This window comes from Trachurus japonicus, chromosome 12, assembly GCF_045865225.1.
Source record: "Trachurus japonicus isolate A0001 chromosome 12, Traja_1.0".
Taxonomy (NCBI): domain Eukaryota; kingdom Metazoa; phylum Chordata; class Actinopteri; order Carangiformes; family Carangidae; genus Trachurus; species Trachurus japonicus.
This window is the reverse complement of record NC_140918.1, coordinates 28,415,294-28,439,921: the sequence shown is the minus strand read 5'-3', so window position 1 is coordinate 28,439,921 and position 24,628 is coordinate 28,415,294. Positions and strand designations below refer to the sequence as shown.

At 39.6% G+C, this 24,628-nt stretch overlaps 1 protein-coding gene across 5 annotated transcripts in view; it reads left to right on the top strand.

Annotated features, from left to right (window-relative positions):
* syk (spleen tyrosine kinase) overlaps window positions 1-24,628 on the top strand; it is a 35,801-nt gene that overhangs the window by 6,714 nt on the left and 4,459 nt on the right. Inside the window, exons 1-9 of one of the 5 annotated variants that reach the window (XM_085794150.1) lie at window positions 4,454-4,531; window positions 4,649-4,730; window positions 12,382-12,848; window positions 13,608-13,768; window positions 17,506-17,644; window positions 19,048-19,129; window positions 19,246-19,292; window positions 20,165-20,227; window positions 23,189-23,270. In XM_085794150.1, coding sequence (XP_085650276.1) covers window positions 12,447-12,848; window positions 13,608-13,768; window positions 17,506-17,644; window positions 19,048-19,129; window positions 19,246-19,292; window positions 20,165-20,227; window positions 23,189-23,270 — 976 coding nt within the window. In that variant the 5' untranslated portion in view covers window positions 4,454-4,531; window positions 4,649-4,730; window positions 12,382-12,446. Of the gene's footprint in view, window positions 1-4,453; window positions 4,731-12,381; window positions 12,849-13,607; window positions 13,769-17,505; window positions 17,645-19,047; window positions 19,130-19,245; window positions 19,293-20,164; window positions 20,228-23,188; window positions 23,271-24,628 lie in introns of those variants that run through there. The other 4 variants (XM_085794151.1, XM_085794148.1, XM_085794152.1 and 1 more) reach the window with 4 other exon arrangements.

Below are 24,628 nucleotides of genomic sequence, written 5' to 3'. Positions count from 1 at the left end.
TTTTACAGCCGTTTTGATTTACCGTAGATATTCATCCTTTTGCTCTTGGTGATATAGGCTACATCAGTGGATGAGACATGAACAGTTCTCCTGAAGGTTCTGAAGGCCAGAGGACTGAGAGACAAACTTGACATTTACATCATATTTTCTGTGTTAAGCTGTGCCCAGGGACGGTCCGGAAGTGTCGGTAATGTAGCAGCAACTCAACGTGTTTGTGATGATATTTAAGAATAGAAAAGAGGAACCTGGCAGAAGCAAGCAGAGACTCAGACATAATGTGGTGCAGTTTGAATACCACAGCACACACTTTTCCTCTGTGCAGAGGGGTTCTTTGTGTATTTAAATTAACGTTTGCATTTAAATATGATGTTAGTGTAGGCTTACCACAGTGTATTATACATATAACACATAGTTTATTACAAATACATTATAAATGAAAAGATATAACTAATTATGCATCTCTTATCAGACTGAGTAGTACAATTATTTTTGATATTTGAACTAATGAATGACGAAGAATAACTGATCCAAATATTGATTGTTTGTTGATTGATTGACTATATTGTTCACCTCAGTGGGAATTTGTCTCTAGCCTCTCCCAAAGAAAGAACAATAAAAAGTACAAAACATATATACAAAACACACAAATCTATACACCATTTAAAATATACACAAGTGCAACATACATATATTTGTTGGTAGTGGTGTTTTACAGTCAGGATGAAACTTCATCCCCTCCCTGACTGTAGTTATTCTGTTCTTCCACAAGATGGAGCCGTGGAGACTGAAGTTCTGGTTGAATGTTTTCTTCTAGAGAGATCTTTGTTAGTGAAATCCTGGGAAATTCATGGGAAATTTTAGAAAATCAAAATAACTTTGAATGATAATTAATCTTCACGAAACAAAAAAAACGGCCCCTCCGGTTTTTGTTAACTAGTCAAGATGAATGTAGAGAGAGGAGAAGAGACTCCAGGGGTCATCAGAGTCGTCAAGTCTCAAGTCCGTTATAGTCGCATGTGAGAAAACAGTGAAATTCTTCAGAAGTAGGAAGGAGTTTAAAAAACAAGACATTTCAATATAAAACTAATTAGTTCTCAGTTGCAAAGATAAAGGTGACAGCTCGTGTGTAAATAAAGACCTGCAGCCAGGCCTCTGAGGCCTCACTGAGCTGTGGCCAGAGCCGCTGAGGAAGTGAAGACATTTGACTTCACTTCCTTCACTAAGGAGCAGATGTGAGTTTGACACAGCCACAGTAACAAAAAACAGACAAAAAAACAAAAAACCGCTGAATGTGAAGTGCACATATACGGTGAGATTTTTCCACTCCTCGGTGTATCGGCTCCAAACCAACCTGCAGGCCCACCGCGACCTCCCTTCAGCCTGTTGTTGTCTGAAATGTCACAGAGTTGCACAATCTCTTTCATGGTGCGTTGTTTTCCTGCTCCCCCCTCTGACTCTGCTGCAGGCCGTCGATCCGCAAAATCATACAACGCTTTTTTAAAAAATTCTTTGCTTTTTTAAGAGATGAATGATGCAGATTTTTTTCATTTCATTTCTCGTGATGGGAAAACTCTTTTTAGTTATGCTTTGATGTTGTAACAGATGTAATGGAAGTGGTTTTTAAATCACTTCTGCATCAGGCTTTGGAGAATTTTGGTTTTTATCATCACAAGTTTGTTCATAGCGAATACGTGTGTGATTGAGGAGTTAGAGGCAGGAGTGGTCTTATGATACCTCAGTCGCTGGTTTTATAATAACTCACGAAGGTAAAGCAATCCTCTTGGCCTGTTAGTTTGTGAAAATGGAAAATTGAACTCTTCTTTTTCAAAAATAGATAGTTATGTCAATCTATGTATTTGAAAATACATCAAAGTCGCACATGCATGAGTATATGAAATATAAATTTAGCATGAATGGTTTTTTAAGGTACAGAAGGCGTACAGTTAAAGAGAACATGTGCATGAGGAAAATACACGTATGTGTGTGTGCACCAACAAAATTCACACAAACACAAACACTTGCACAGTGTGGACACACACACTTGTGTATTTATACACAGTACGTGAGAACGCAGCAGTTCACTCACAGCTACAGTACGATCCTCAACCTGAACCAGAGTCCTGAACCCTGACTTTAATCTTCAAACAGCCCAGGGAGGAAGTGTGAAGGGCTAGAGCTGTCTCACACACACACATACACACACATGTTTGTATGGCTATCTTTGTGAGGACACCCATTGACATAATGTATTCCCTAACCCTAACCTTAACCTTAACCATCCAAAACAAATGCCTAACCTTAACCATTACTCTTAACATAACTTAAACCTAATTATAATAACCTAGTTATTACAAAGTGTTTTTTTTAAGTATATTTTTTGGGGCTTTTTGGCCTTTAATTGATAGCACAGTCAAGAGAGAGACAGGAATTAGGGAGGCAGAGAGGGGGAGAATGACACGCAGGAAAGGGGCCCCTCGATGCGGGGTTCGAACCGGGGCCACCTGCAGTGAGGATTGTAGCCTCATGGGGCCGGTGCTCTACCAACTGAGCTAAACACCGCCCGTAGTTATCACAAAATCTTAACCCTCAAACAGCCCTTGTAAGGGCTCTGAGAAAGTGAGAATCGGCCAAAATGTCCTCACTTTCCCCAACGGTCCTCACTATGATGGTTTAACACTCAAACTGGTCCTCACAAGTATAGCTGTACAAGTACACACACACACACACACACACACACACACACACACACACACACACACACACACACACACACGTCATGTCTCCTACTGTAGTTACTGGCACAAACATTTCACATTTACATGAATTTGTCATTTTAATTGAGGTGAGACTTTTTGGCCACGGTGCTGGTGAGCAGAGCACTGAACCCCTCAGCACCGGCGTGTGTGTGTGTGTGTGTGTTTCACTGACGCTGTGCTGTTGAGTGTGAACGCACCACGGGCAGCTGGCACTTCCGGAGTGGTAAACATGTTCTCGTAATGACACATGACTGACTGACTGACTGACTGACTGACTGACTGACTGACTGTCCCTGCTGCTTTACATCCCTCAGTGCTGCTAACAGCGGCCGGCACACACGCAGTCACACACACATGCACACACACGCAGCGCCTTGAAGTGAAAGTGTGGTCAACACAGAAGTTGTGATAACTGAGGCAGGAGATGCAAATGTGAATGCAACACTATGTTTTAAACCCACTGACTTCATTAATGGATCCATCCATCAATAGACTGATCCAGCTGAACTGGGCCTGTTAATCAACCATGGCTGCTTGGAAATGAAAGAAAGAGTCATTTCATCTGTTTAAACATACATGTTGTCAGTAGGCTACTTCTATGTTACACTTCTACTCCACTACATTATATAAAAAGCCATTGTTGCTTATTAGATTCACATTTCTTATTCAGAATATATGTAAATCTTATATAATGTAAATGATTTATACAGGTTAAAGTGATCCTTGATAAGCTGAAACGTATAAATACTGCTTTACTAATGCATCATATAGGCCTACTAATAATGCATTATTAACAGCAATAATAATCTATGATAATTATAATATAAATCAGATAGTGTGTATCATAATTCTCTGTGTTAAGTACTTAAGTACAACATATTTTGCTAATAGATATGATGTTTAAACAAACAACTTATTCTAGTACATTACCACTGCATAACAACATTTCACAGATATAATCTTATCTATACACAGAGTATAATCTTAGTGCAGAGCCAAAGCACCGTACGTATACGCTGGTGGCAGAGGATGAAGTGCAAACAGCCACACAATATTTTTTCACATAGTGAATTAGCTGCCAGCAAAGTGAAATAAGAAGATGACTAACCTGGGGTTTGTCTTCCATAATATTCACGTATGATTAGTAGTTGTCACATATGGCCAGTATGATACTTATATTAATTTTCTCCAAAGTAAAGCTCAACATTTTTTCAATGTGAAGATTTAATGGCACAAGACAGACACAAATATATTGAATTTCCTTTTTTAATTAAGAATTGAATAGCAACTTAACACTCTCATTATCTGATCATTGCAGAATTAAATTAATCAGTAGATGTAAGAGATCTTGACAGACATGAAAAAAAAAGTTTAATAAAAATAGTGGAAAAATTATATAATAATTATTTATAGTTAATAATGTATTAAAGTCAAATATGCCACAAAAAAGGACTTGAGGTCCAATTCTTTCTTCTCCTGACAAATTAAAAAAGAACAACATTTAAAACACATTTTATTTTTTCATCATTTGCATATGCTTTGAAATAATTAGCACTGTCATTTGCGTCGCAGCAGTTGTCACATCATTTCCTCTGCAAAACAGACGCGTTGGTCAATGTTCAGATAAAAAAAAAAAAAAAAAGGGAAGTTAAAAAATTAAATTGTCAAGGAAGTGGTTGAAATGAGGAAGCCTCAGCGCTCCAGCAGCGTGTGTGTGTCAGTAAACACACTGACGGTTAATGTGCTCCAGCTGGAAAACGCAGCCAGGATCCAGTGTGAGTGAACTCCACCTCTGTTGTTCTGGCGTTGACCGCCAAACGCTTTTTTTTTTTTTCCTTCTGTTGTTTTGTGACGAGCTGAATTGACGATGACCTTGTTCACATGTTGTTCAGGCTGCTGGCAGCTGAGAGGACGGAGGTAGAGGAGAGGAGAGGACCGGCTCGGGCTCCGCTTCAACCACATCACATAGCTACAGTAAGTTGCAGCGTGAATGTTTTAAGACGGGCGTTTTCACACTGAACTGCCACAGTTCCGTGTTTTTAGATTTTTGTTTTATTTCTTTGCCACTTTGCTGAATTACAAAAGAAACAAAACTCTGGCTGTGGTCACCGCTGTGGTCATCGCTGCTATACTTTGCTGTGTTTTCGGAGGAATAAATGATCTAAAAAGTTGAATGAATCAGCATGAACAGCACAGAACCGGTTGATGTTTTCTAGGTATATTGACTGTAAATGATATTTTTAGGAAACAGGAACAAACATTTTGTCCTGACTCAGACAGCAGTAGGCTTTTTATTTTAATAAGGAAAAAACACACTTCTCCATTTGTTAATCAGGGGACGAAAGTGATGAAGAATTAATTTATCAAATTAATATCTTATTTTGGGAACTTTTTTGGGAGTGTTTTGCGTTTGTTTTCTACTTCATATTTCTCATTCAGTGCATTTCAGAGGGAGATGTTGGACTTTTTCTTCACCAGAGTTTTTGTCACAGTTGAGCTGTGTGCCTGTGAGTTGTTGTCTCATGTGTGTGTAGCACAGCTCAGGTTTTGCCTCTTTCCAACCACATTAATCGCCCCAGCGCTCCCCAGATTTCTGTTCAGTGTCTTAGACTGGGGGGGGGCCGACTTCCAGGTCGTCAACGACTGAAGCAAACGACCCAGCTACTGAACTGTAGCTCTGCTGCGTCCAGCCACACTGACACTGACCTTAATTCAGTGCGTTTTCTGACAATTTTTTTACTTTGATGGTCCAAAAACAGACGTGCGTCTCTTTGTAGTAGTGGAGTGTTTAGACATTGTTGCACTAGTTCTTTGACTTATGCAAAGTGTCTGAGTTCTTCTCCCACCACTGGTCCTCAGTGTGTAGGCTACACACGTAGGCGTACAGGCCTAGACTCTGTGGTTTTGTGAGTTGTAGCTGCTGGATAGTCGACTGCAGGAAACGCAGCAGAGGCTAAGAATACTTTTTCTAAGAGAAAGGGCTTGAATTCAAAGGTTGACGCAACTGTCTTAACACAGAGTCCGTTTAGTCGTTGTTCGAGAGCTTTTGGTCATCTGACATGATCGTTATTTGCAGATGAAATTTCAGAAATCTCATTGTTGTTTTTGCAACTGAAGTTTGCAAATGTCAAACTTGACCTTCTTGTGAAGTTTTGTGTTTTCAGATGTGATTATAAAGAGTTACACTAATATTTGTGTTATGCACAGTAAAATGTACATTACTGCTCAGCATAGTGTTATTTTAAAGGATCAGAGGCGAAGTGTATTTATTCCAGCTACAGAAAGTATACCTGAAGGCTAAGAGCAAAGAATAGATTAGATTATATATAAGATTATAGATTAATAGATTTAAAGGTATGGTGCTGCTCTTGGTAATTCAAATTACCTCTTTGTTGTCTCTAACAATACCAAAAAATTGCAGAAATCCTTTTGTACGTTTAATGAATTTTATAATATGGATAAAATTCAATAATTTAAGAATTTAAATAATCTGATAAAGAAACATAAAAAAAAACTGAGGTTATAGTCTCCATGAAAAAGCTAGGATTTTTTTCAACCAATTGAAGTCATCGTATGAATTAAATTTAGTAAAAATGACTACACTTAGAAAAATGTGGGACTCTTCATATGAACATTGAGTTTAACCAACAGTAGTTGTGAAGATTACAATCAATCTTCCAACCTTGACAACAATGTAGCTCATTTTAGTCAACACATCAACGTATGGGGGCCGCATTCAGTTTAGATGTTAAATCTGCTTGGTTAGGTTTAGGCTTTTAATGCCTTTATTGTGATGGGACAGAATGAGACAGGAAATCAGCGGAGAGAGAGACAGGGATGACGTGCGAGACCCCGGGCCGGCGCTGTTGGACTATGGGTTATATATGCCTATCTGGGGTTGGACCCCAGAATAAAAAATTTAAACAAATAATATCCATCCATTCAGTAGCTTCCTGTATTCTCAATAAATTACAGCATTATAACCCAATGAAGAGGAAAAGGAGCTGGAAGTCTCCACACAAAATCATATTACATTGTATTACATAACATTATTCGGTAAACACTTTTATCCAAGTCTGTGGTGTGTTATCGACATATCACTTATCCGAACACTTGACAACATTTAGTCAGAGAATAGCTTCACAGCTCCTTCACTCTAAAACACACTGACATGACGAGACGACACAGAGACACTGAACTGAATGACAACTGAACTCAGAGGCCAGTGACAGTCGCCAGTTTCCAAATTGCCACAAACCTCTGAAAAGAGGTTGTGATAGTTTTAAGTCTCTTTCACAGTCCAAGAAAGTAGATGTGAGGCCAGCGGCCATGTTTGTAGCCATGCAGGCCAATCCAGCTTGATTTTAGCCTCAGTGTGCACAGACTACAGTACAGAGATGGACAGAGTACTCGTATCGACCCCAGTACTTGAGTAAGAGTACAAATACTACTGGTCAAAATTTACTCCGTTACAAGTAAAAGTAGCTCAGTCGACATGTTACTCGAGTAAGAGTAAAAAAGTACTTGCTTTTAAAGGTACTTAAGTATCCAAAAGTACATGCTTTTCAATTTACTTTAAGTAAAAGTAAGAGTAAGAGTACATTTCTTATTTTTCACATCAATGAATATTTTTTCTAAATGAATTAAGGACCTTTTAACTCTTGTTTCTGAGAATGAACTCTTTGAAACCAGCTGCACTGATGTGCTGCTGTTAGGGGTTAGAGTTTCCTTCTTTGACTAACACAGCTTGTGTCCAATAGTATTTTAGAAAAAAAAAAAAAGGAAAAAAAAAAGCAGACCTGAAAGTAACGAGTACTTTTCAGCCTTTCTAGAACTCGAGTAAAAGTTCAAATATTTGTCTTGGAAATGTATTCAAGTAAGAGTAACAAGTACCAAAGAAATCTAATACTCAAGTTAAGTAAAAATCCTCTGGATATGTACTTCAGTACAGTACTCAAGTAAATTTACTCCACCACTGCAGTATAATGAATCTGTCTGACATGCAGGTGAAGTCTCACTGCCACCACACCGTCGATACGCCCTACCTGCTTGTAAAAACAAACCACTTCTCAAAATTATTTATCCCCTCTGCACTCAGACTGTTTTTATTTATTTATATATAGGCCTATTTTTTTTTTTTTGAAAGTATATTTTTGCGGCTTTTTGCCTTTAATTGACAGGTTAGTTGAGAGAGACAGGAAATGAGCTAAACAGCGCCTATTTATTCATTTATTTTGATGTCATATTTCTCTTGTGTGGATGAGACAGGTTTGCTCTGTGTACAGGTCAAGCTGCTGCTCATGACCAATTGCTCCACGTGGGGTTAATAAAGTTGCTTTGAATTGAATTTGAATTTGAATTGACACCTTCACTGGACTCTTCAGGCTGTGTCAGGTTCTGCAGTAGACAGCAGCTCCAAGTTACTGTAAGACCGGTCAGCAGCCACTTCCCCGATGCTGCTGCTCAATCAGCTTTTTAAGCTCTCTCTCTGCTGATCCCTGTAAAACACACACAATTAGACCATGAGTGTTGTCATACCGTCTGAGGAGAGGACTAACTGTATGTGAATTTAAAATTGTTTTATGTAAAAAAAAAATCAAAATCTGAACTCTCTAACAGCAAACAACACAGACATTGACATAAAACAAAAGAGGCAGGATGATGAAGATAGATAAATAGATAGATACGTTTATTGTCATTGTCATTTCCACAACAACAAAATTAAAAGTGCATCTCCTGCAGTGCAAAATTTCATAAAAACATGAAAGAGAGTTCTCTGAGTGACGCCATCAAGTCAAGACTCAGACAGCAAACACACATCATACATCTCTACCTGGTAAATAGGATGATAGGAAATAGCCTGTAAAAATACTTCTGCATGTTTCCCAATGAGTAAGCCTGTTTTATATCATGCACACACACACACACACACACACACACGCATTCAGAAACACTTTCAAAGCCTGGTTCTGTCGCTGCACTGCAGGTCATATAGAAACTATCGGAACTTTTGATTTCAGCACATTGTTGGTTGGTTTATGATCTCATCTGAGCACAAATTTAATTAAAAAGAAGAAATATTGTGCAATACTTTTAATTAGTTGTGATTTAGATAAATACATGAGTATAATCCATTTGTTTGAATAATACAGTCAGCACTTTTGCAGTTGCTTTCAGGTCCTGTTATTATTACTTACTTGTTGGATTTCCCCTGTTAACGTGTCAGACATAGACATGTTTGTTCCTAAGGGGACTTTAAAGACCCCATGACTTAAAAAATTGTTCTATCCCCGCTTTATATTCATGTCAGAAAGTGATTATCTGAGTATTTTACATCATAATTGATGTAGTTACTCTTAAAGGATGTTCGATGGCTCACCCTGTCCTAATTCAACATCCAATTAGATAAGTAATAATAAATAATAATTTCTTGAATTATTGTCCTTCCCCTGAAATATAAACCCTGCCAGTTACTGTCACATCAGTATAACGAGTTAGTTGTCCTAGCTCTGTGGAGGATCATAAACCTGTATCTGTCCCCTGCTGGTAGAACTGCTGTCTTCAGCTCTGGGCTCAGACACGCTGCACGGTCTCAGTCCAGAGCTGTTTTCATAGTCTTCTCTTCGTTTTGAGGAGACGGGTGGAGGAGATGTAGGCTATCTCACAGCTGTGTGTGAAGGTGAGGGAGAGAAGTCCTCCACGGTAGCAGACAATCCCACGGGTGGTGCTTAACATCCAACACAATTCTGCGTAGATGCTTCAGGACATATTTAAAAAACAAAAAGAGCACAAACCATGCTAAAATCATCACAATTCATCTGTTCTCTTCATCAATCTGCACTCATGAGCTATAGCATAAAGAGGATTTAAGGATTCATTGAAACAGAAATTGCTTCACTATGACCCTTGAAGTTCAGCTCAGGTTCCTCTGGATTGTGAAGAGGATGACCACTTCTACATCACGTCTGGTTTCCTGAAGACTGAAGCCACAATTCAGTCTTTGCTACATCAGATCAGATCATCTGGTTTCTCACAGTCTGAGTACAAGATTAAAGAGAAGACCTCATGCAGGATATGCATGCTTTATTTATTTTGAGGTACACGTTGTCTCTGTAGTCTCCAGGATGGGCACCTTCCTGTAGTGTTGTGGTACTTGAGACCAGTCTTGAGACCGCATTTTCAAAGTCTTGGTCTCATCTTGGTCTCGGTTGAGCTGGACTCGAGATTCGAGACCACAACTGAAGTGACATCTTTTTTTTCTTTTTTTTACAGCAAATGTCTTTCTCACTCACTTTGGTTTATGTAATGTAATTGAATAACTTTAAAATAATTAAAATTGTGTTTAAGAGTATGCTTGTGTAACCATCTGAAAAACTTGGTTGCACCAGAGTCAGCAGTGGGAGACTTCAGCAGGTTCTGTGTTGTGTTATTCTGTTCAATCTAAACTTCATCCTGACTCCTCCTCCTTTAGCACAGCTATATCTTATCTAATCTAACACTTATCAGTATAAACTCCTAGGTTACGTTAGTATCAATCTCCACTCCCCAGTATGAGAGTCTGAGACAAGAACAGAAAATCCCCAAAGAGTCAAAGATCTGATAAGATCTAGATCTGTGCTCCCGGTCAAAGTGTAGAGACATCTCAGAGATGATCAAGAGAAGTTGTGTGTCAATTAGATATGTATATTTTATCCTTTTTTGTGTGTCTGTACTTGTGTTTGTTAGATGGCATGACCTTTGTAAATAACTGACCAGTCACATTTGTAAAGGTTGAGTAATGTGACAGTTGATGTTGATGGATGCCATCCTCTTGCTTCCATCCGTGCTGCGTGTGCGTGGGCGTGCAAAGGTGAGGCTTTGTGAAGTGGATGTTATGAGCCGTTGTGTTGCAGTCCATTCACCATTTTAGAAACTTAAAGAGGCCGAGCTTTTGCAGGCACAAGTTAACGATTATGATTGAAATAGGATTTGAGCGTTGTGCTCTGCTCCATGAGACAGTTGTTTCTAAATATTACACAAAGGCAACTGACTCTCTTTGAGGTTCTTCACCTCTCATGTGAAAGGCTTCTTCATTTCTGACTGACTTCTGGTGGTGTCTGCAGTGTGGAGCAGTTTGTACATGTGTCTGAAAGCTTTATTGCGGTTACCGTGGTGACTGTGACGAGGTCTGAAGATTGCTCAAGGTCCGTTGTGTTGCTGGTAATTTTTACGCATGTGTCAGTTTTACCTTGCAGGTTAAATGTATGTGACACTGATCAGATGTTTGTCTCACGTCGCACCATGGTATCTCAACTGCTACTGGCTGGATTTGAAATTTTGTGTTACATTGTCCCCCGATGATGAACTGTTGAACTTTTCTTTTGTTGAACAACCACACAGGTCCTGTTTTTATAATCCTCTGATACAGTGGTGGTGGTGATGGTTATAATAGAACCTGTGGCCTTCTTACCATTGTTGCCATAGTTATTAATGGTCACATGCACGCAGTCAGTGCAACGTAAGTTTTTCGGAGGCAGCAAGTGCACCGCATTTCATGTGATTTTGTGATTTTTGTGAGTTATCCAATCAGCTCCACGGACTCTCCCGCAGCAACAATGCTACCTGGCTCTCAGTGTTTGCTGGTGTTGTGCCAGATCCCGGTTCCTTGTCAGGCTGTGTCTCCTCTACTGTTTCCCACGTAGCTCCGCCCCTAGATGTACAATGTGGATTGTTAGAACACAAATGCAAATTTCAGGACCGCTGAATTGTATCATCAGAACAGACATGTCCTGTGATTTTCAGCCTCAGAGGAGAGACAATATCTCAGAGGCTAAAAACATTCTATTTTCACGAAGAGTGGGAAACAAAGTTTTGTTTCACAAATGTAGAAATTAAAAAGAACGGCTCGCACACCACAGGCCTCCAAAATGCAGTCCATTTATTCACAGGAGATAAAACGTGTAACGTTTCGAGCAACAACTGCTCTTCGTCAGACATAGATGAGCTGTTGTTGCTCGAAACGTTACACATTTTATCTCCTGTGAATAAATGGACTGCATTTTGGAGCCCTGTGGTGTGCGAGCCGTTCTATTTTCTTTTTAATTTTTGCATGTTACCGGCTTGGCACAGATGTGCGTGTGGTTTTTTCTTTTTTCTTTTTTTGATACAAAGTACAAACTTGATACAAGTTTCACAAATGTAAAGAATGAAAGCATGATTGTTACAAAACATGGGTAGCTCTTGGCTATTTTCATTTTGTAAAAGCAGAGAGCAAATGGTTGGAGACGCCTGCTTTATATTATACACCACTGCACTTTTGCCTTTGCTCCTGTCATAATTACTATGACCTCTAGATGTCGCCTAGCAACAAAATGTAACTCTGGGTCGTAAAAAGCTGCTGCACAGATGACCTGTAGGCTAACTACTAACACTCAGTCAATACCAAAGATGACCCAGAGCACAAACCACACTTGCATTTGGGTCTGGTGGTGTTGATGTCACCATGACCTAATTTAAATACTCTAAATTTAGTGACCACCATGACATGTTGTTGACATGTTGATCTGAGTGAAGTGTTAAATCATCCATCAATTTCTTCTGTTTTTGACAGACGTCGTCATTTGACTTTTTTTGCTTATGTTTTTAGGTTGTTTGCATCCCGGTGGCTATACTTGTTGGGGGACTGACCTTGTAGGAGCCACCGTCTGGAAAATGGCCGACCGGGTGAATACGTTGCCATTCTTCTATGGCAACATCACCAGGGAGGAGGCAGAGAGCTACCTGAAGCAGTCGGGCTCGGTAAACGGCCTGTACCTGCTACGACAAAGCCGCAACTATCTTGGAGGCTTTGCACTCTCTGTGTTACATTCAGGGCGCTGCTACCACTACACCATTGAGAGAGAACCAAATGAAACATATGCTATAGCAGGTGGTAAGAGCCACAGGAGTCCCATAGATGTGATCGACTACCACTCCCAGGAGATGGATGGCCTGGTGTCTCTGCTCAAGAAGCCATGCAACCGGCCCAAAAACATGCAGCCAAAGGTGGGGCCGTTTGAGGACCTGAAGGAAAAACTGATCCGGGAGTATGTCAAGCAGACCTGGAACCTACAGGTGAGTTTCAAAACAACTGTCACATAGAAACGATAGAATAAGAGCAGCAATACACTCAGACTGTTTGTTAAAGTATCTTGTTATCTTGTCCACATTTAGGTGTGGTGATAAAGTAGGTCTAGTAGTCTATATTAATACTGTGAAAGTATCAAAGCCTCAGAAACTGAGCCTCAAAATCAGCTGTTAGAACTTTTGGTATTTTGTGATGTCGCAATGAAGCAGTTTTTAAGCCCCACCCAACTGGACTCATAAGATATTACATTATTGGATGGTTATCACGTTATTGGCTCAAACATTTTATTACATTATTGGCAAGTTATTACATCATTAGCATTATTACATTAAAAATGGCCCAAATCATTACGTTATTGCAGTTATTACATTATTGGCCACTATTACATTTTGGGTTGTAAGAAGGATGTTATACTGAAAAAGAAAAACTCAGAGCAGAGCAAAAAAAAGGAGAAGAAGAAAGAAAAAAACCCAAATGTGAACAGTTTCTAATTTTGTGACTCAGCAAACGTGATGTAGCTCCTCTTAATCTGTGTGAAAATAACTTTCAGGCCATGTGAAGTGTGAACATCCACAGCTCTGACTGTTATTGTGGTGTGTATTGTACCACTGTGTGATCTCACGTGTAAACATGTACCGTAGCTTCGTGTCAAATAATTAACACTACAACAACTAACGGTCCACAGATCTGACTTGGCATGAATGTTTTCCTTATCATAAGCGTGGGTTCATTGTGTGTGTGTTCAGGGGGCAGCTCTGGAGCAGGCCATCATCAGCCAGCGGCCTCAGCTGGAGAAGCTCATCGCCACCACCGCACATGAACGGATGCCCTGGTTCCACGGACAGATCACACGAGAAGAGTCTGAACCCAGGCTGCAAAACGGCTCCCGCACCAATGGAAAATTCCTGTGAGTATTTTCACGTGTCAGTCGGCTGTGTTTACACTCAGTGGTGCAAAATGAACCATAATCCGAATATTTCAATGTTTCTCCAGCTCTCCAGAGCATTTACAGTCAAAGCTGTTCCGCAGTTAACGTTCAAGTCTAAGATTAAAAGAAAGTGAAATGACTTGGCTGACAGAAAAAGTAAAAAAAACATTTATTTTTCATCCATCGACATCATGAGTTTATTCAGAGCGTACACTTCCCCTTTTCTTCTTGATTTCACATTTGAAACCAGCTCCACCTTCACTTCAAACAAATTGCAACAAACAAGTCTATAAATAATTTAAAGCTTAAAATGTAAAGCAGGTGATATTGAGTAGGCATAGCTGCTGGTTTTCATTTGAAATAAGGTAAACAACCCTCTCCCTTATATTCATCCTGTTTTATGGAGATCTGGACCACAGTGGCTGCACAGCTGGTTGAGGCATGGGCCCAGACTGCTGATAACAATACTTTATAAAATATTCCATCAACACAGATTAATTGATCAATGAGAGGTCGACCTCTAATAAGGAATCACCTGAATACTAACTGAATCCACTCTGTGTCTGGCAATAAGACATGAGCCTCCAGATATACAGTAGTCTAATTGTTACAAGCAATAATATCCTCCTGCCATGGTTTCATTGTTAATGGTACAATGATTTATTACAGTGAGCCACAGAAGCTCAGACAGGTCTGCCAGTACAGTGTGGCGTTCTCACTGCTGGGTTTCCGAACACTGTGGTGTGAGAGTGGGTCTGTACTGTAAGACTGTGAAATAAATAGAAATCTGCATGTACACTTAGAGCAGCACAGATGAGCTATGTTTTATATTTAAATCAAGCTATTCAATTTTCAAATGTAACATATTGCATTTATTGTATTTAAACAAAGTGACTGTAGAGTATTTATAGTAGCACACACGCACGCACGCACTCACACACACACAAACACGCACACATGCACATGCGCACACACACAGACACACACAGACACACACACACACACACACACACACACACACACACACTGTGGTTTCCGTTCTGGTAGTTTGCAAAGCTTCCTGAAGTCGCCAAACCAGAGACACAGATGTGACTGTTATGTCCTCTTGTGTGAAGGGAAACATGATCATAGCTTTATATTTGGGTGTATGGCATGTGTCACACTCACACACACATGGATATTATAGAATATCCTGGAGTCACACAACACATTGGAGTTTTGCATTTTAGAAAGACTGAGGCCACATATTGGATATTACAGTAATAATGACAACACAACACACATCATTTGTGTCTCATTCCTAAGAACAACACAGAGGCTATAGAAATGAGTAATCTTGGCAAAAATGAAAATAATAACTAACTTTTTATGAGCCAAATTCTATAAGGATCTCTCAGACCCATGTGGAAGCAGTTGGACCTTTTTTAGATTCTTGGTGCTCCAGAAGTTGTTGTAGGGACTTCACTGTTGTCGTCTCATAGCTTCAGGTGGGACGCCACCCCTCGCATCTCCCCAGGAGATCATGGAGTTCTTAGTAATGTGCTCAGCAAATAAGAAAATTAAAAGCTAATAAGAGCTAGTTAGATATGGGAGAGGTGTTAGAGGAGAGGGTTCTCTCTGAGGTGATCAGTCTTCCAACAGATTATTAAAGTTACTGTAAAGAGAGATTGGTCAGAAAATCTTGATCTCACAGGGAAATTGTTACAATCCCTCAACTCACAGATGAAGTGGAATAAAGGTGGATGGATATGGATATGAATATGACACAGAGAAGATTTCTCTCATTTATTATGAACCTCAGCCTTTAGGTTTAGGTTTAGGTTTAGGTTTATTTATTTAGCACACATTTATATTCGATGGTGCAAGGAGGGAACAAAGCCGATTGGCTTGTACATACAGTAGGTTCCACCCCACTCCTCGTTATTTTTGTAATTCAGATTAAAGTTTGCATTATGCATATTTCCTACATTAATGTCAAACAATGACAAACTTTTGATGTCAAGAAAATGTTCAAAACAACTCACTTTAACGGATTTTTTTCTCATCCACTATTTGAGCACACTTCTGCAGTGTGAATGAAACACGGCTCAGAACGTTTGTCCCAGCACTAGCATGTTCAAATGGATGTGTTGTACTTGCAGACAGATAAGTCCAGTTCATGTGAAACCAGCTGCATGCGCTTTAAGTCTGGCTCCTTGGTGAGCTGATGTCTTGTCTCATTAGGACGAAGGCCCTGACCAGCCAGTCTGTCTCAGTTGGCCTGTCTTTCACCACTTCCTGCATGATGGTGTTGCCGTAACATGAGTTTTTGTAACAAAGTTTGTTCCAACACTGCATTTGCACAGACAGGGCCTCATTTACACTCAGTGCTGCAGGAAAGTTAAAATGAAACAAGAAAAAAAAAACAGTCTGTTTCCATCACACTGACATGGTTTTTCAGTCTTTGGTGGCCTATTTTTTGTTTTCTTTTTTTTTGTAGTCCTTCAGCAATTTTACTGTGTTTGTGCCACTGAAGGTTATTCAGAGTGACTCAAAACTTTTGACTGGTGAAAATTAAAATCAAAAGTTTAAAAAAACATCTTTGTGTGACAAAAAATTAAAAAAAGAAAAAAAAAATTGTAATTAAATGTTAAAATCTGCTCTGCAACAGTTTGTAGGCAGATATTGTTTGTGAGTTTTGCAGAAATGTCAAACTGCTGTTTTCTCCTGCCTCCTCCATTCTGGATCTTTGTTCTGACAATTGTTGTGAGGAATCAACTTTTTTTTTGTTTTGTTTGTTTTTTTACATAATATTGTTCATGACAGTTACAGTACTGCCACATTTGCAACCACTGACAATTGAAGCAGGGTTCAGTACCACCTGCTATAAAAATCTAATAAAAAGTACTACTGGATGCTTTTGAACTCTTTACTGTATGAAGTTTTCGTAACAGGACTGAGAAACTGAGAAAATGCTTAGAAAACTTGTAAAAAAAAAAATTTTTTAAAAAAAATTAAATTTGCTTGAGTTTGACCTGTCCATATTTTGAATAGTTAAATGGGTGTAATGGAATGGCCTAGGAGTGACAAGACAATAAATACAAAATTAAAAACATGAGACACAGCAGCTCTAAGTCAGTTGATGTGGTAAATGAAATGTAAGATCATCTGCCAAGAACTGATTGAATCAAAGTGGTTCACTGAACACTATAGCAGGGCTGATTTATAGCTGTTATCCAATCCTGAACTTAGCATCATCCTGAACCCTCTACAAAAAGCAAACGGGGTTATACTGTAGTTATTTGGGTTATTGCAGAAAGTCAACTGTGCTAGGCTGGAAGGCAGCAGTGGTCCTCAAACCTTTTCCTACAGTATAGGCTACTATACTACTGCAGATCTCAGTTCTCTATTGGGCACATACAGTTCCCTGTCAATAAATCAAGTTGTTAGGGGAAAAGCCATCATTTACTGTAACTAAAAAGGAATCATTTCAATTCAAAATCCATTAACAAGATGAGCAGCAGCATTTTGTACGACCTCAGGGCAGAGCATGGAGCCCTAGCTGATACTTAATAAAGTGTGCCACATTAATCAAACCAAGATTAAATGAAGGGTTGTACAACTTTTGTAGATCAGAGATTGATTTTTTTTTTAAAAGATCTGAATTTAGAAATGATCCTGAGCTGGTAAAAACAAGACTATAACACTTTCTCTGGTTTTCTACTTTGTGTGAACAGGATTCGACAGAGAGACATGAACGGATCCTACGCTCTGTGTTTATTACATGAAGGACAGGTCATGCACTATCGCGTGGACAAGGACCGGAGTGGAAAGCTCTCCATCCCAGATGGCAAGAAGTTTGACACCCTGTGGCAGGTTAACACAATGACTTTCATATTTCTTGTTATTCTTAGATTGATATTCAAAAGGTTTCCAAGCAGTTAAAGTGATAAAATACCTATTTATTCTTTCACAAATAATATGATTATGTATTTCATGGTTGGTATAGCTACACTTACGTAAACTGTATTGAAATGTGCTGTAGTCAGACTTCCAGAAATTGTGCAGTATTTCTTGATATTGATTCTCCATCTGCCTGGAACTGCAGGGCGATGAGATATAATGAAAGAAGAAGTGTTAGTTTTAGTCCTTGGACAGCAATAATTCTACTGCATCTGGCCTGGAGGCCTCAGTGTGCTGACACAACCTCACTAAGCTGCACAAATTTATTTACTGGTAGTCATTTATTTTGGGGATCTTTAGTCCTCATTTATAGTAACATGACATCTAGTGGTCGGAATCATGACAGGAGTAAAGGGAAAGGTGCAGAGATGCAGGATAAAAAGACAAAGTCCACGTCAAGAGGAGGTTGTGGTGGGAGGATGAACATGAGATTGGTGCATGGATGCAGCCTTTGTGATGTCACTCATTGGTTTGTGGGGAGCAGCTTTGAGATGCTGCAACATCTGTGACTTCAGCCCTAACTCCCAGATAATGTTCAAATGTGCAAAAGTGGGTTTCTTAAAGGGATACTTCACCCAAAATAGATAATTCACCAATTTTCTACTCACCGTCATGCCAAGGAAGGGTTTGGAGAACTGCAGAGTCATCAAAATGATTTTGGAGTTCCAGGGGGGTTCAGCTGGCATATAATGAATCGTCCGTGTTGACATCAGACATCCAATGGTTTACAACGACACACGAACATCTCGCAGCAAATCTTTCACATGCGCACAAACATCAACAGAGTCACTGGGAGCTACTGCTACAACAAGGATCAAATGAATTCTTTCCAAACAACTTTTTCATGTGGCGGCTTCAGGACACTTGGGTCAGTACAGACGAGCAATATGGAGGTATTTGGATGTTTCATAGTGTGTGTTTTGGACGATTCAAAAGTGAACTCTATCCGCCGCCATTATATGAAAATCCGTTGCCAGTCGGACCACCCCTGGAACTCCAAAAGCGTTTTGATGACTCTGAAAGTTTTCCAAACCCTTGCTTGGCATGACGGTGAGTAGAAAATTGGTGAATTACTGATTTTGGGTGAAGTATCCCTCTAATGAACTTCAGTGGGAGTTTATGGGGACAACTCGAGTGGTTATTAGAGGAACTGCAGTTTTTTGGTTCTTCATATCTGGCTTCACCACTCAGTCTCAGACGTTGATGCCTGGTTGCCTCCTTATCGTCTTTAGATTACAAACATTTGTAATCTAAAGACAAATAGTATTGCCTATGCCTGTATATAGTCCATTATGATAACTTCTCCCCTCCTACAGCTGGTGGAGCACTACTCATACAAACCAGACGGCCTGCTGCGAGTGCTCACAGAGCCCTGTTCAAGACCTGATGGAGAAACTGGTAAACACGCACACACCCGTCTACAACATAACATGACATCCATGCATGTTACTTAATTAAAAATGAAGAAACATGCTCCGATTTAACACATCTGTGGTCTGTTGTGCTCATGACAGGGCGACCACTGCTCCCACGGGACCATCCTGGACTAAGCTCCGCCCTGGTAAGTTATTTATGTGTTTGTACTCTAATAAAACAGGAACTACATTCATGCCATATGTTAAGAGAAAGGAAACATGCATTCCCCTGTTGACCTGCCAATTTGAATTAAACTTTATTTTTGAAATATTTTCCTAACAACCTTTAGTCAGAAATACGTCTAACACTCTCTGACAATTTTTTTTCTCTATATTTTAATAACATAATAGGCTATAATTGCAGCATTTCTGTTGGTGCACCTTAGCACATATAGCATATATATGTTATGTGTATAGATGAATGTACAGTATATGTATGTATCGTGAAGGTGAGATGGGCGAATAATTTGTCTGTTGGTTTAAAGGGATAGTTCAACATTTTGGCAAATTGGCCCATTGCCATAACCGCTATAGTCATAGCAGTAGGTTTGTTACCTTTATTTGTCGGTATAAGCTATTTTTAGAACGGCGGAGCCACAAGCTGCTCAGAGCTATGCTACGGAGGTTAATGGAATTTCTTGATTTCCTCATCAAATACGCAATCCAACAACTCCAAAACGCTCTGGTGGACAAGTTGTGACCTGGACACGAGAGCGTTGTGGAGTTGTTGGATTGTGTATTTGATGAGTTTTATGAGAGAAACCAAGAAATCCCATCAGCCTCCATAGCGTAGCTCTGAGCAGCTCGTGGCTCCGCCATTCTAAGCTTATACCGACAAATAAAGGTAACAAACCTACTGCTATGACTATAATGATTATGGCAATGGGCCAATTTGCCAAAATGTTGAACTATCCCTTTTTATCTTTTCCCTGAATCTGTTCCTGTAATGATCACATGCCTGACTGGACCATTGTCAGGTCTCCTGCTGATAACCTCTCTGACTTTTTGGTTCTTTTAGCAAAATGCAGCAGGTGGAATTCTCTCCAAACTCAAAACTGTTCCCATACCCGGCCGAAAAAAGGTGCACTAACACACCTCCTGCCTCGTCATGCCGGTCACCGCTGTGTGACCCCACCCGCCCCCCATCCCCCAGCTCTCCCCCTCTAGCTTTTAGTGTGGATTGCTGCTCACTAACTCAGTTTTCCTCCCTGTCTCACTTGAGTTGTGCCTGAAGCTCTCAGCCCTCTGCCCTGTCACGTCTCCTCCCCGATAGATCCGACTGCTCACACAAAACCTTTTCCTGGTTGTGGTTTGTGTGCTTGTTGATGGCAGTCCCACACCACCCAGCGGCTCCTCAGTGCACTTACATAACCACAACCACTTTACTCTGACGCTGTGTCCGATCACTATCTGCCTCCTCCTTCCTCCTTGTGCATGTCAAGACCAAACGACATCAAACATGTCAAAACCAAACATATCCTATTTAAAGGCTGCTCCACTCCTTTAACTGTATTTGTTAGAATGTTCTCTTTTATTATTTATAGTTTTAACCTGATGGTGATGTGGGTTTTAGTATGGTTAAGTCAGTATGCTGGGCCATCATATTGTCTTAGTGGAAGTTAATAACTATGGTTTAAATATTGAGGATGATCATCCAACTTTTCCTCTAGTGCCATCAATAGTTCTTTACTTACTTTATTTGTTTATTTGAATGGGACAGTGCACATTAATGGACATAAAAACATGTAAATGTGCCGGATTATAGCAAAGTGCTAATTTCCATCCGGAGTCCCATAAAGATAAAAACAGTTCAATAACAGTACACATGATAATGTAGACAACACAAAAAGACAAAAAGGCGACTATGACAATATATAACATTGACAAACACATTCCACAGGCAGGGGGACAATAAGAGTTTTGTTCTCTGAGATAAAGTGCATAAGTGCTGGGTTAAAGTGACAAGTGCTAAAGTGCAGGAGTGCATAGGTACCAGGTTGTATTGCACGATGCCCTATAAGAATATAACTGCTAAATACTATTGCACAAGGCCCTAAAGTGCACATCAGTTTAAAGTGCCAGGTTGTATTGCACGATGCCCATTACACCCGGTTGCACAAGCAGAAGTGTGTTGTAAATAGCTCCTTTAAAGAGGAAATAAGCAGGATGTTAATTAAAAAGCTCCGGAGTAACTGTGATAGTTGACTACATGACTTATGACTTGTTACAGTGAGAATGGAGGCTCTCTGTCTTCACCTGGCGAAAACCAACCGTGCAACATCAGTGTAGTACCTGACCACCGCCCCAGTGTCCCAGCTCTCATGACACAAATGTGCTCCGTAACCCATAATCTTTTGTTCATGAGAGTTAAGACTACACAAACATACACGTCATAACATTTATTGAGTTTTTGCCAGCCTTGTTGTAAACAAATGCACATGGCCAGGCGGAGGGTTAGCAAAACAGCAGAAAAGTGACAGGACTTGCATAGTTGCTCTTTAAGTAAATTCTAAAATCATACAGCTCTGGTGTCACAGTCCTGTGTTTTGTCTCTTTGGCTTTCACACCAAAAACAATCTGTACAAAAGTAAACAGCCAGTTGACCAGCTGAAAAGGAGGTCTCAGTCTGGTTCTTTAATGTTTGATTGATAACCAGCTCAAACCAACCACTCAGATGTCTGGATCTAGCCCACTGTCTCCCTTTTTTAGTTTTAAAACACATTCTTCTTGGTTTTTTTTTTTACTACTAATTATGAACAAATATTTTGTGAAAATGTACCCCAAATATGTATTTATGAGTTCATCTGAAGAGCAAAACCTGACATTTAGCAAATCTGCACTAAAATAGCAAATCAGTATAGAACATGCACTGTTAGTAAAATAAATGATGGGATCTGTTGGGTTTTTGTATTAAATGAAAGAGAGATGTGCCCTGATGTAGAATTGATCATTACTTAAAGTGCATTTTTGGTCAAATTGATGAATGCAGCCCATGGACATGAGTCATGACATGTACCCCTGATTATAGAATGACTCTTATCCGTTCATATGAAAAAAATCAAGACAAACCATTAACATCTCATCACTTGCCACAAGACACCAATTACATAAATGAGTGGGGTGTTTGTGGTCTCAGAGTGAAGGTTGCGGGGACAGAGGACATTACGTGGAGCAGCCTTTGGTTTCGAACGGCCTCGCCGGCCTTTTACGACGTGTTTGATGTATTCGGTTTTGAAACATGTTGCTGACAAAGGAATCCCTGAAACACAACACTGAGTCGTCTCCTGTGAGGCTCTGGTGAACCACCAGCACTTTGGTTGGTCATGCTGAACGTGGTCTTTGTAAGAGCCAGCTGCTGAGCACACTCTGCCTGACCCCCTGCTTTTACTGACCTTGAATTTTTTATTATTTTTTTTGCATCTCGCCTTTCTTTGCTTGTTGAGTTCAGCATCTCCAACTTTCATAAATGCAGCTGCTCTTGATAAAAAACAAAAAACAAAAGTCCCTCTATGGCACTCTAGTTATTAATGCTCGACATTCAACTGGGGGTCTTGAATGTGAAGATTCTTAAAGCAGGGGTGTGGGGCAGGCTGTATGTGTCAGTGCTCTGAAGAACATTGCACATTTTACTTGAAACTTGTTCCATACCCCTTCTTTGAATGCATGTGAATTGGCGCCATGCATTTCTTCTCTTCCTCTCAACCCTTTTATATGGAATGCCCTATTTAATGGACCCCGTGTGTTAACGTGATACTAACTGATAGCTGATACATAAATACTAAATGTACCAACTGTTTGGATAAAATTAACATTTTCTCAATTCTCACTCTTTTTCTCAATTGGTTTCATTCAGTCTATCACTGAAACACAGGCTCCATGTAAAGAGTGGCATCTTGCTGCATAAGAGAAACATTATATTGTTTTCTCAGTGCTGAATTAATGCAGTCGTCATATACATGTAATGATATTTGACCAGTGCACTCTGTGGAAAATATGCTTCATCTTATGTTTTCTCTCTGTTCTCTGTGATGGTAAACAACAGAGCCAGACTTCTCGACACAACAACACCGACAATCTCAATCCCTATGAAACCAGGGTGCCCGTCAATCAGGCAGGTGGTAAAGGTAAGTTATCCCAGATGTTAACATGGCTGTAGTTAACCAGATTTCATATTGTTGCTGGTATGTTAGAGCAAACTCCTGCACAGTATGTTGAGCTTGCTGTTACTTTACGGATGTTGGTTTCTTTTCAGACTTTTCTCCTTTAGACCTGTGGTTCCCAAACTATGGGATGGTCACATCATATACAGTGCTGTGAAAAAGTATTTGCCCCCTTCCTGATTTCATACTTTTTTGCATATTTTTCATGCTTAAATGTTTAAGATCATCAAACAAATGTTAATATTAGACAAAGATAACCCTAGTAAATATAAAATGCAGTTTCTAAATGATGATTTCATTTATTAAGGGATAAAAAACAGGTAGGTTTGGATAGCTTTTCCCTCTTAATAAATGAATTCATAATTTAAAAACTGCATTTTAGATTTATTTGGGTTATCTTTGTCTAATATTGAAATTTGACAAATATGCAAAAAAGTAAGAAATCAAGTAGGGGGCAAATACTTTTTCACAGCACTGCATGTACATGAATATGTGAGCAAATGTAATTGTCTAAACTTAGTGAAGAGACAAACATATTCTGTCTTGTTCCTCTAGTAGTCTGCAGCCATGCAGGCGGCTTCAGTTTTATTTTTGCTCAGGTGCTGAAGTGCCTCTCAGACGCTGTCACCAGTCACACCACACACCACAGTTTCATCTTTACTGCTGAAAGTGAAACAAAGAAATAAAACCAAAACGATCTCTCTATAATTGTTGCATCTATGAAAGGAAATGTGATACAACATGAAGGTTTTTTACTAAAAGAACTAGTGTTTTTTGATCTGTGTGAGTTTTAGAAGACGTGGTTCTGAGCCTCGGCCCACGTAAAAATGTAGAGAATATTGGTAGCCCACATCTGACAGTACAGCAGCCAAGTGATAATCAAACAATGAGATCTGAATAGAAGCAGGGGGAACATGCAGGAAGTTCAGATTTTCTCTTCTGTTTGACTGTGGAGAGATCATTTGTTGATTTCCCACCTGTCTCTGACTCTCCAGTTCCAAACCAGGTATCAGACTGAGAGCAATAAGTACAGGTGCATCTGAATACAGTAGAATCTGATGCAGGTCAGCAGTCTTCTCCATGATAGTGGAGCTACTGAACCAGACTAAGAGAGAAGCCTTTGCAGGTGTTTGGAGTTCATTAGCTGAGTAGAGTGTGACACCATTAAATAGTGAACTTTTACACTATATTCTCATTTTTTGATTTGCAGAATTTGGGGTTTTCATTAAAATATAAGTCATAATCAATTGACTTGTTGGATGGTTAATATGTCATAAACCATTGAAGGAGTCCCATCTGACAGGAGGTGTACTGTAATTTAA